The sequence below is a fragment of the Heloderma suspectum genome, chromosome 1 (assembly GCF_057233095.1).
Source record: "Heloderma suspectum isolate Gila_16-S chromosome 1, 16-S_ref, whole genome shotgun sequence".
NCBI lineage: Eukaryota > Metazoa > Chordata > Lepidosauria > Squamata > Helodermatidae > Heloderma > Heloderma suspectum.
Window position 1 is genome coordinate 107,267,354 of NC_139458.1, and position 12,469 is coordinate 107,279,822.

At 43.4% G+C, this 12,469-nt stretch overlaps 1 protein-coding gene across 16 annotated transcripts in view; it reads left to right on the forward strand.

Moving 5' to 3' along the window:
• The window catches only part of ELP4 (elongator acetyltransferase complex subunit 4), a 273,599-nt gene that overhangs the window by 45,850 nt on the left and 215,280 nt on the right, over positions 1–12,469 (forward strand). For all 16 annotated transcript variants that reach the window (XR_014790629.1, XR_014790626.1, XM_084853055.1 and 13 more), the window contains one exon: positions 7,684–7,815. Coding sequence is in view for 14 of the 16 variants with exons in the window: in XM_084853055.1 (XP_084709181.1) it covers positions 7,684–7,815 (132 nt within the window). In the remaining 2 variants the exon portion in view is untranslated. The remainder of the gene's footprint in view (positions 1–7,683; positions 7,816–12,469) is intronic.

The following is a 12,469-nucleotide window of genomic DNA, read 5'->3' on the forward strand; positions in this document are numbered from 1 at the left end:
CGTCTACGTTTTCTTGGGCCTCTGGGTCGAGGGGGCATACTGGCAATAGGCATTTAAAAGACGCTCCAAGTACGCTCTGGGGGCTTCGGTGGCACCTTGCAGCACTTTAGACACTTTGGTTATATTAACTGACTTTTTCATACTTGCTGTCATGGCTTCTAACAGCAGGGTTTGATACTGGGTGAGGCGCTTTAGCCCCGCTTGTGTGTTGGGAGAGAGAAACCTCTCACCCTCTCTTGCTTTTTCTCTCTTTTGCTGATCTGCCTGTATTGCAGATCATGTTTCAAACTTTTTATATAAAACTTTCCGCTCTATGCACCAGCCTTGTCTTTTTGCAAGTTAAACTCACTTACTTAAACTTTTCTGCCCTACACTAGTCTCAATGACACACATTTGGGATAGGCTGTTCTTCTCTTTCTAGTTACATTTTTTTTTTTATCTTAAAGAACTATTACGTTATTGTGGCTACTTTATCCCAGGTAATAAGCTTCAGGCACAATCAGCTGCTTTTAATTTACCCTGGGGGCAACTATGGCCACGCTTCTTTTCTACAAATGTTTTCTCTCTTTGCTTCTTGCCTCCTTTTTCTTCTTCTTTTTTCTTCTCTATCTGTCTTCTACTTTCTCTATTCCTTCTTTTCTACTTGCCTTTGTCTTTCTCCTTGTCATCCATTGGGAACTACACTTAGTATTATTTGGAGTTGCAACTAACACTAATCTGCAAATATCACATATATTTTATGATATTTAAGAAATCATAAAATATACACAACAAACTTTTTCTGCAATTTAACACAATGAATGGAAAACACTTTTTGCATGGTAAGGCATGATGGAGCAGATCCAGCAATTATACTGCTCTTCTGGCTGAAAGCTCAGGGCCCATTAAAATCAAGGGACGGGCATACTCACACACGCAAAGAGTTTTAGGTCACCATTTTTGCATCGGCAACTCTATGCTGCATGAGTTCTGGCAGAAGGAAATCTAAAAGTTATAGATCAAACTTAGCCTGCTGTACACTGAGCTGACTACAAACACAGACACACGGTCTACAGCAATGAGAGTTCAAGTTTATGAGAAGCTTCACAGCACTGTCCATGGAAAGTCTTTGACAATTCAAAATTTTAGTCCATGTGCAGAGTGTCTCTAAAAAGCCCAGATGATGGAGCCAAACAGAGAAGGCTCTGGGCAATGAAGATGAGATGTTTCCAGCAACGGCTCCCCACTTTTGCATCAGTTTAAAAAAGGGGAAGTGTGGCCCTACACCCCTTCTGACAGTCAAGGGCCTTTAACTTTTTAGCAAGGCCTCTGTCTAAACAGAACGGCACAGCTCAGCTCTCTAGCCGTGACGCTTTAACCTGGGCAACTCCTCTGTAAATTTTATTTTACTTCCGTCAGGTTCTCACAGACATCTTTTCTAGCTTCTCTGCCTGCCAAGGCCAGACCAGCTAGGGAGTTGGGTGACTCCCCCTGGCTCTGAGAACGCTGATGGAGATAAGCTCATACAGACTTTGACATTTTAAAAACTTACTCTTTTTTCTTTCTTTTAATCTGGTACACGAAAGCAAAGTGCCGAAACTCAGGACACTGGGGGGGTGATGGGCATCGCCTTATACTTGCATTTTTTTCAGGCAGCCATTAATCTTCGGGGAGGCGGTGGGGTGATTTGCAGGACTTCAAAGGCAAGCTTCCCAGTTTGTTTGTATTTGTAAATCCCAAGCTTAAAACAGGACACGATGAGGTACAGGGCAGCCAAATCTTTGCTTTGGCACGGGCAACAAATAACTCAGGTTAGCTTTCTTCGCTGGGATCTCAAACAGGAAAACAGTCTTAATTTAAAGTTGTAACATCACTGACAGCGTCAGCCAGCCAGCTACACAGATTTCACTGTTTTTCAAGACAGTTACTCCAATATCTTCTTTTCTTCTCAATCAGGTTGGGTCTCCTAGCTTACACAGTTTATTGCAGCTTCCAGGAGCATGGTAGTAGCGTAATTTTGGCTTGGCCAGGAACATGCTGTCTGGTTTCTCGGTCTCTTCAGCACACACACTCAGGCAGTGTAACACTGGACACTCAAATCAGTGAGATTTCTTCATTGCAGGGAATCCCACGGCAAAAGCTTAATGGTTACGCTCTTCAGAAATCATATAGCTGATGGTCTACAGGCTGTATGAAATTCTAGGACAGTTCAAAGCTAAACACGGCTACCTTGACAGAGATCTTCATCATGGTCTCTCCGCTTCATTCTGCCTTGGGACCGTCCTATGGGCATGGCACACTTTCCACTCGAAGAGGGGTCTAGCCTGTGCCCTGGGGGCTGATTCTTCACCTTTATTTCATTTTGCGCCTTCATCTTCTGGGTCTTCATTTTCAGTTTCCATTTCTTAGGGATTTCATCTCAATTAGGCGAGGTGATGATGTGGCACAACTCAAGAACGTTGTGGGCAATTCTCCTGCTGCCCTCCCGGCGCACTAGGCTAATGGTTACTTCTTCAGCCTCACACTCCCACGCTTCATCAAAAGTCAGGCTGTCTTGCAACATTTCTCTGATTAACAGCCTCAGATCTTGTTCTTTTTTTTTTTCTCTCAGCTCGACCTTGAGCTTTTTTGCTATTTCCTCTCTCTGTTCTGAATCCTTTTTAAAAAATCTTTTTCCTTTATTTTTTTTAACATACATCTCAAGGGGGTGCAAGTCTTGCTTCCCCCACCTCCCATAGCCTCTCTCCTAAGATAAAGACAGACACAAGGAGGGAAAGGGGATTGGTCAGTGAGTAAGGGGTCTCACTGGCCGACACAAAAGGAATTTCACACCACGCACTTTGCTACTGGCCTGGGCACCCGGACGGTCAACGGTATGCATCAGAAACCGCAGTAGCCACTCACACTATCATCAATCTCTCCACTGCATCCATATGTCCCTGCCACCCACTTTTCCCACTTTTCACCAGAGCAGAAAGCGGCTTCCCCAGCTTCCTCAGCTTCCTACTGAGTACTGGCGTGCTGGGTACTGGCGCCCGCTCAGGGGTGTGATCAGGCCCCCCTTCTACTCGCAAGGAGTAGGTTCTTTTCGTATACGTATACTAACACTGACCTTCTTCATAAGGCGGGGCCCTCTTTTTTTCTGCCCAGTGGCCTTTCTCCCTAAAGGCAGGGCCCACTTTTACTCCATACTTGCCTTACTCCTGAAGGCTTCCAATGTGGGTTTCAACTCAATTGCAGCTGCGATACAGGCAGGGCTCAAGTTCCTTTCTCCGCTTCCCAAGGTTCTCTTGCTGCTCGCTGCCGTTTGGGTGATCCCGGTGCAGGCTCCCTCCCATTTACCCGACAAAAAGGTCGGTGGCGCCAAGAAAGGGAGGCGTGCGCCGAGCTCTCCCTCCCGGTGCGGCGATAAAGAGCAGGCAACTGCCACCTCTCTGTCTCAGAGCCTGCCACATCCGAGTCCCGGCACCATTTATGTAGCAGAAATCAGAGTCAGAGAGACCACGGAGTAAAGAAAAATGAGTATTCTTTATTTAACGCATGGGCTTAAGGCTGGAATCTTTTCCAAAGAGCCAAAAGCCCCGAGGCATAGCCACACATTACTTTATAGAGATGATGACACACAAGCGACCCTTTCTCCCACTCCCTCTCCTGTGGTTTTACAGTCGGTATAGTTGTTTATAGTACAGGAAATGGGCCATAGGACATTCTATCTTGAGAACAAGGATACAGTCTTGCAGTAAGCAAAAAGGCAAAATCATGACTGTGTTGTGCAATTCGGCTTGCTGACAGGGGAAGTCTCTACATTGCTGTTCCTGCCAAACTATGCTAGCTCAGCAAGAACATGAGACCACTTAGTCTGACCCCCGACATGGCTGCTACAGTGAGAAGTCTCCCAAGGTGATGAGTTGCTAAATATGTACAGGTGAGGAATGTCAATAGTTGATGCAGCACAAACTGCATTTGGATTTGCTGAACAAAAGACTGTAGGTAGCAGGAAGGGGAAATAACTGACTTGCTCATTAGTGTCCAAATAACAGGAAACTTCAATGAAAAGTAGGAAGAGGCTAAACTTTGTATTATTAATGAAGTGCCTAAATTGTACTGTCACAAAACACATTCCCCTGTCAATGGAGCCAGTGTAATTTGTCCATGCACAAACTTAATAGCAGTGTACCCTTATCCCAGACTGATTATTAGAACATATTTCTAACCCTGCATGACAAACTATATCCTATACCTAGCATGGAAACAGTGAACCAACCAAGAAGTAAACCATATTGTAAAAATATTTACAATAATATTTTTATAACTTATAATGCCATTTTAGAGTATTCAAAGCACAAAACAATATATATTGTTATAACCTTTTGAATAACTCTTTAAGTTTGGTCAGTATTATTTCCATATTGCTGGTTTGGGGGCTGAATCTTTCATAAGGCCACCTTGTCATTTTATGACAGAAGCTAGATTTGAACTGGGGACTGTCTGATTTACAGCTCAGTCTCTTAACTGTCAGAGCACACTAGCTCTCATTTAGTGTGATACTCTGAGTTGTGATCCCACTCTGCTTCTGGGTCACTGCATCAAAATTGAGAAGGGGTGTCTTGCAAAGGTACACTCTAGCATGCTAATTGCACTCTGGCAACTCATGCCATAGAAATAGGATGCCAGATCCATTAGGCAGACGCTAGGCATTCAGAAAACATACAACACATTATCTCACAAGCATAATAGACAGAGGTTTCTATTAGCACAACACTTGGTCAGCTGCAAAGTCTCTGCGAGCTTTTCACCCGATTAGCAAGTTAGCAGCCAATAGGTGGAATGGCTCTGTAGCAGTGCAAAAAACATAACAATCCTGTCAAGTTTGTATCTACATTGCTATAGCAGTCAATGGTCTGAAAAGCATGTGCAAAAGTTTCAATTTATGTACTACCCGAAATCATGTAGTATTACAGTTGCACAAAGGTTGGCTCATTAGTATTTATTTAGAAAGCACATATGCCCCCTTTCAACTGGAGAGAGAGAGAGAGAGATCCATCCATTCATCCCCAAGGCTGTAAATTTATGACAGTCAACAGGGAATAAAATAAAGCTTATAGTATTTCTATGTATGGCTGCATAATGTAGTCAGGAAGGTGTGTTCTTTCAGATACAAAAAAAAGTCTACATTCTATACTCAGAAAATTTGTGCCATGTAATAACATTTTAAAATATTGTATCAGATACCAATTTCTGTGTTTGCAAAATGGAATCATTTTTGTGGAAAGTGTATGAGAGTCATTTGAGGGCAAGATACACATGCAAACAGCAGAAAGATCAAAAAAGTATTTTACAGAGAACAGGACTCCAGATACTTTTTGTAAATATATTATGGAGTGCAATTGACGCAAACCCTCCTAAGATAATCTAGGAAAATAAAAGCTTAGAATTGTCCAAAAGTACATAAATGGCTGGGGTGAAATTTGACATATGCCTAATTTTTAATATTCCATTTAGGGCGCAATCCTATGGCTGCTAGACAGTGTCTAGTCGGCCATAGAATTATTCAGTTTTTGGAAATCAACCTTGGAGCCCACGCTCCATGGTTGGTCCCCCAAAAACAGCCTCCTTGTCCCCTCCCTCATCGCCTTGTAGGTGGCACAGATCATCCTGGGCTCCACGCTTGTAGGAGCAGTGCAAAGCTGGGGGAAAGGGGCTTTCCTGGGGACGGGGAGAGGCGGGGGCCTCAGAAGGGCTGGTACAACGCTTCCTATGTGTCATCCGGCTGCTGCCCCCCGCCCAGCTCTGAAGCGCTGTGGCTAGACAGCTGAAATCGACCATCTAGCTTCAAATGCAGGGCGGTCAGTGTGTGGAGGTGAAGATGTGCTCCGCCCGCCCTGCCTTGGATAGGCGGTCACCTCCGAGTTCAGAGGCAGCTGCCTATCCCCATAAGATTCCTCCCTTAATAACTCAATCCTCAGTAGGCACTTCCATATAATACAGACCGATCTTTAAAATACTAATGCCAAAACATGTATGTTATGGCTACTGTTGAATCTAGCAGTGCCTTTTCTTTACTTCTGCTTTGAGGTCCTTTGAGAGGAAGAAGTCACACACTTATCATATTCAGTCCTGGTTAGTCAGACATGGTTGTCATTCCATTAACAGGTGATAGAGGGAAAGCGTCTATATTCTCCATTTTATTTGGAGAACTGGACATAGTACTCCAGAGTACTCATAAGTGCAGCATAAAGTGCAACTATTACTTCTTGTGACTTGGAAATTATGTTTCTGTTAATGCAACCACATCCCATTGCTAACTCATGTTCAGCTTGTAATTTACTACAGTCTCAAGCTCTCTTTCCCATGTACGCCTGCCAAACCAGGTAGCCCCCATCTTGTAACTGTCCATTCTATTTTCCCCCTTGAATAACTTTGCATTTATTTCTATTGAATTTCAGCTCAGGTCATTTTGTATTTTATTCTTGTCTTTTGAGGTGCAAGCTATCCCTTCCAGTTTTCTGCCCTTTGCAAATTTGGTAAGGATTCCCTTTCATCTAAGTCACTGGTAATTTTTTAAACAGTACTAGGCCCAGGACAGAGCCCTGTGGCACCACACTCAAAACCTCCCTCCAGTTTGACAAGGAACCTATTGATGAAAACTCCTTGAATACAGTTTTCTAACCAATTGTGAATCCATCTGATGGTACTAGATCTAGCCTATATTTAACCAAAATATCAAGCAGAATTTTATCAAATGCTTTGCTGAAATCAGGATAAATTATGTCCACAGCACCCTAACAATCAATTAAGTGTATCACCTGATCAAAAGAGCTTCGACCATCGAGCGGTACAGAAATGTAATACATAAATAATAAATTGAAAAAAGAAAAGATTAGTCTGGTAGAATTTTTTTTTTTACAAATTCATGCTGGCTTCTATTAGGGATGGGTGAGAATTTTGTTTCAGTTTGTTTTTTGATAAGAATTTACCAAAATTCGCAAATTTCTTCATATTCTGGTTGGAAAGATCTTGAATATGGGAGAAACTGACAGATTCATCCATCCAGACCCGAGGTTTGAGTGCTTAGCTCTTAAAAGTCTTGGTTTGATTATCTGTGTATTCAACTATGTTTATGTTGAATTAGGGTTGCCACCTCATTTTTCTGACAGGCTTCTAATCTATAACAGCTACATAGCAGGCAGGTATAGCATGGTGCTCCCCATATTAGGAATAGCTGTGCCTATTGAATTTGGCCAGTCCAGATTACCAAAATTTGCACATTTCTCCATATTCTGGATGGAAAGTTTTTTTTAAAAATTGAATGTGGGAGAAGGCAAAACCGACTAAACTGATTTTGTTCATCCCTAGCCTCTATCCATCACTGCATTGCTATCAAGATGTGTACAAATTGAGTCCTTTGTCAACTGTTCTAGTATCTTCCCTGGTATTGGAATCATAGTGTAGTTTTCCCTTTTTGAAGACTGCGATAATATTTGCTTGTCTGTTATCCTATGGCACCTTATCTGTCCTCCATCATTTCTGAGACATGATAGAGGTTCTTAAAGTGTATCAGCAAATACCTTTACTACCCCCAAAGTGGGCTGCAAATACTATTATTAATCTTTGTTATGTAGTACTAATTGTATTTATTCATATTTCCTTAACATGTTCAATAAATGCAGCCCATTTTAAAAGTTTGTCTTACACTTCATTCAGGAGCTTCCATCACCTTTGTGGAATACATCTGTCAGTGAAATGGAAGAAGAAGCAATAGCTATGGTGTCCAGACAAGATGCTCAGGAATCTATGAGAATAGCCTGGCGTTACCAGAATGTACCAAAACTGGAGGTAAATTGTATTTCATTGTAGTTTCCTGTATTTCCTACAGGGGAGGTCAAGGGGGAGGCCCCTAACATTTTTTTTTTCATTTTTCATTTTTTTTCATTTTTTATTTTATATTTTAACTAACTTTTTTCCATTTATTTGTCTTGTAACACACACTTTCACACAAGTGGGACTGCTTTTAACCTCGACTGAGTAGAGGAACAGGCACAGGCTAGTCTAGAACAATCACAAAGCTAGACACAAAAAGGGAAAAGAGGTTATGGAAGGACAAGACTCTCCAGTGGTGGTGACCTGCAAGGTGTGTGCAATGTTTGTTTTCTTGCCTGAGAACAACATGGCCTACACCTGCAACAAGTGCAAGTTGATCACGCTGCTGGAAGAAAAAGTAAATGGACTGGAGCGGCGACTGTTGACCCTCCAGGGAATAAGAGAACATGAAGAGTTCTTGGACAGAACGGGGGAACTACAGCAGCAAAGAGAAGACCAGAAGTTTGAAGAGCAACAGCAAGATGAGGTAGTGGGAAATGCTGAGGTGAAGAAAAATGGAGTAGAGGATACTCCTTGGAAAAGGGTGACAGTTAGGAGAAGAAGAACTAGACGCCACTCTGCACCAGTGGAAGCAGTGGAGCTGTGGAACCGATTCCAGGTACTTGTGGATAAGACTGGAGGACAGCCTGCAGAGGAAGAATCACAGGGGAACCTACGTGAGAGTGAGCAAGAGGCTAAAGGTCAGTCAGACAGAGGCGATGAAACCCAGGCCTACAACAACAAGAAGAGAAGAGTGGTAGTAGTGGGAGACTCCTTGCTGCATGGGATCAAGACCCAAGTATGTCGCGAAGACCCGTGGACTCACCAGGTATGTTGTCTCCCGGGAGGACAAATTAGAGACGTGACTGAAAGGTTGCCTGCACTCATTAAGCCCACTGACAGGTATCCCTTTCTGGGAACAAATGATACCACCAAACGGAGCTACGAAGAAATCACGTCAGACTTTGAAGCTTTGGGAAGGAAACTCAAGAACTTTGGGGCCCAGATAGTTTTCTCATCCATCCTTCCAGTAGTTAGAAGAGGGATAGAAAGGGAACGAAAAATACTCCGGGTGAATGACTGGCTACGAAGGTGGTGCCGACAAGAGAGATTTGGATTCTGGGACCACGGGCTATACTTTCTGGAAGATGGGCTGTTGGCAAGGGACGGGTTGCACCTCACAAAGGTTGGGAAGAATGTGTTTGGCCAAAGCATTAAGAACTTCATCAGGAGGGCTTTAAACTGAATCCTACGGGGAAGGGAGATGTAATGTTGGGGGTAACAGTGGACATAGGCGCATGCACTGCAACAGAGAGAACAGCTCTGATAGCGCCCAATAATAGTCTTCAGACACATGTAGGAAGAAAGCCAGACCATGAAGCACATGGTCTTGGATGACTATATACTAATGCCCAGAGTATGGGAAACAAACAGAACGAACTTGAACTCTTAATACAGGAGGGAAATTATGACTTGATAGGTATAACTGAGACTTGGTGGGATGACTCTCATGACTGGAATACAGCAATTGAAGGATATAACTTGTTCCAAAAGAACAGGAGGAACAGAAAGGGAGGTGGCGTTGCACTGTATGTGAAAAATACATATCTCTGCACAGAAATACAGGAGGATGAGCTTGGTAGCCCCATCGAGAGCATCTGGATCAAAATAAATGGAGCAAAGAATAAAAGGAACCTGGTGGTCCGAGTCTACTACCGGCCACCCAATCAAGGAGAATACGAGGATGAAACTTTTGAAAACCAAATAGCCAATGTTTTAAGGAAGCATGATGTAGTAGTAATGGGGGACTTCAATTTCCCCGATATTTTTTGGGAGACAAATTCTGCAAAACATGGCCCCTCCAGGAAATTCCTGACTTGTGTGGCGGATAACTTCCTCCTACAGAAAGTAGAGGAAGGAACTAGAGGATTGGCTATCCTTGACTTGATCCTAACCAGCAGAGATGACTTAGTGGATAAAGTAGCAGTTACAGGAACTCTGGGGGAAAGCGACCATGTTGCACTTGAGTTCTTGGTTCTAAGGGAAGCAAAAGCCGAGTGTAGTCAAATGTGTACCCTGGATTTTATGAAAGCTGATTTTAATAAACTCAGAACAATGATCAGTAAGGTCCCATGGCAAGCGAAAAGGAGTCCAAGATGGGTGGGAGCTTTTAAAAAAGGAAATTCTCAAGGCACAATCACAAACAATTCCAACAAGAAGAAAAGGTGGAAGACAACAGAAGAAGCCAGTGTGGCTTCACAAAAAGCTTAGGGATGACCTGAAAACAAAAAAGGACACATATAGGAAGTGGAAAGAAGGCCAAGTAACAAAGGAAGAGTACAGGCAGGTAGCACAGAATTGCAGGGATGGTGTCAGGAAGGCTAAAGCTGAGAACGAGCTGCAGTTAGCGAGGGATGCTAAAAACAACAAAAAGGCTTTCTTCAGCTACGTGCATAGTAAAAGGCAGAGGAAAGAAATGGTGGTTCAGCTATTAAATAAGGATGGCAAAACGATAACAGATGACAAAGAAAAGGCAGAGGTGCTCAATTCCTACTTTGGCGCAGTCTTCTCCCAAAAGAGGGTCTATGACCCCCCCTGGCAAAGGCGACGTACAGGCTGAAGGGGCAGGATTGCAGCCTGAGATTGATAGGCATATGGTCAAGGAACACCTAATGACTTTGAATGAGTTCAAATCTCCAGGGCCAGATGAACTGCATCCTAGAGTAATAAAGGAACTGGCAGAAGGACTCTCAGAACCGCTGTCTATTCTCTTTGAGAAATCATGGAGGACGGGGGAAGTGCCAGATGACTGGAGGGAGGGCTAATGTCCCTATCTTCAAAAAGGGTAAAAAGGGCGAACCTGGGAACTACAGACCAGTCAGTCTGACATCAATCCCAGGGAAAATTCTGGAGCAGATGATAAAGCAATCTATCTGGAAGCACCTTGAAAACAATACAGTGATTACTCGAAGCCAACATGGATTTGTCAAAAACAAGTCCTGCCAGACAAATCTGATCTCATTTTTTAATCAAGTAACCTCCCTTGTAGACCGTGGGAATGCTGTAGACATCATATACCTCGACTTCAGCAAAGCTTTCGACAAAGTGCGACATGATATCCTGATGAGCAAACTAGCTCAAAATGGGCTAGATGAAACAACGATCCGGTGGATCCACAGTTGGCTACAGAATCGGACTCCAAGAGTGCTTATCAATGGGAACTTCTCAAACTGGGGAGAGGTAACGAGTGGGGTACCGCAGGGCTCAGTCCTGGGCCCAGTGCTCTTCAACATTTTTATTAATGGCTTGGAGGAGGAGGTGCAGGGAATGCTGATCAAATTTGCAGAAGACACAAAATTGGGCGGGATAGCTAATACTTTGGAATACAGAAACAAAATTCAAAGTGATCTGGATAGACTGGAGTGCTGGGCAGAAAACAACAGAATGACATTTAATAGGGATAAATGCCAAGTTCTGCACCTAGGAAAAAGAAACCAAATGCACGGTTACAAGATAGGGGATACGTGGCTCAACGACACTACAAGCGAGAAGGATCTTGGAATTGTTGTCAATCACAAGCTGAATATGAGCCAACAATGTGATGTGGCTGCAAAAAAGGCAAATGCTCTTTTGGGCTGCATTAATAGAAGCATAGCTTCCAAATCCCGGGAAGTCCTAGTTCCCCTCTACTCAGCACTGGTTAGGCCTCATCTGGAGTACTGTGTCCAGTTCTGGGCACCACACTTTAAGAAGGATGCAGACAAACTGGAGAGGGTTCAGAGGAGGGCAACAAAGATGATCAGAGGACTGGAAACAAAGCCCTATGAAGAGAGACTGAAAGAACTGGGCATGTTTAGCCTTGAGAAGAGAAGACTGAGGGGAGATATGATAGCACTCTTCAAGTACTTGAAAGGTTGTTACAGAGAAGAAGGCCAGGATCTCTTCTTGATCATCCCAGAGTGCAGGTCACAGAATAATGCGCTCAAGTTACAGGAAGCCAGATTCCGGCTGAACATCAGGAAAAACTTCCTGACTGTTAGAGCAATATGACAATGGAACCAATTACCTAGGGAGGTGGTGGGCTTTCGCACACTGGAGGCCTTCAAGACGAGGCTGGACAGCCATCTGTCAGGGATGCTCTGACTTGGATTCCTGCATTGAGCAGGGGGTTGGACTCGATGGCCTTGTAGGCCCCTTCCAACCCTACTAGTCTATGATTCTATGATTCCTCAAAGAAGGATGTATATTAAATTGCAAATATTTGCTGATTAAAATTACATGTTGAAATCAGAAACTAATTACACCATTAATGGTGGAACTACATCAACCCTTATGTTTGTCTTCTACTGCTAATGCTGGGGTGGAAGATTGCTTAACCCTTCCACCACATGTCAATTGTCTACTGCAAATGTCCCCCTGTGGGGGTTTTTTTCCAGTTGTGGGGAAATGGCCTGGAAGGGACTTTTGGGGGAGTTTTACCATCCATAGAAGTTGACTTGGTTCATATGTAACAACAACACAAAGTATGGTTGGCAAAAGTACTGTTGTTGAATCATGAGTTGTTGAATCATGGGTTGTCGTTACCTGCGAATCCTGCACTATGATTTAACTATGGGTTGTTAACTATGAA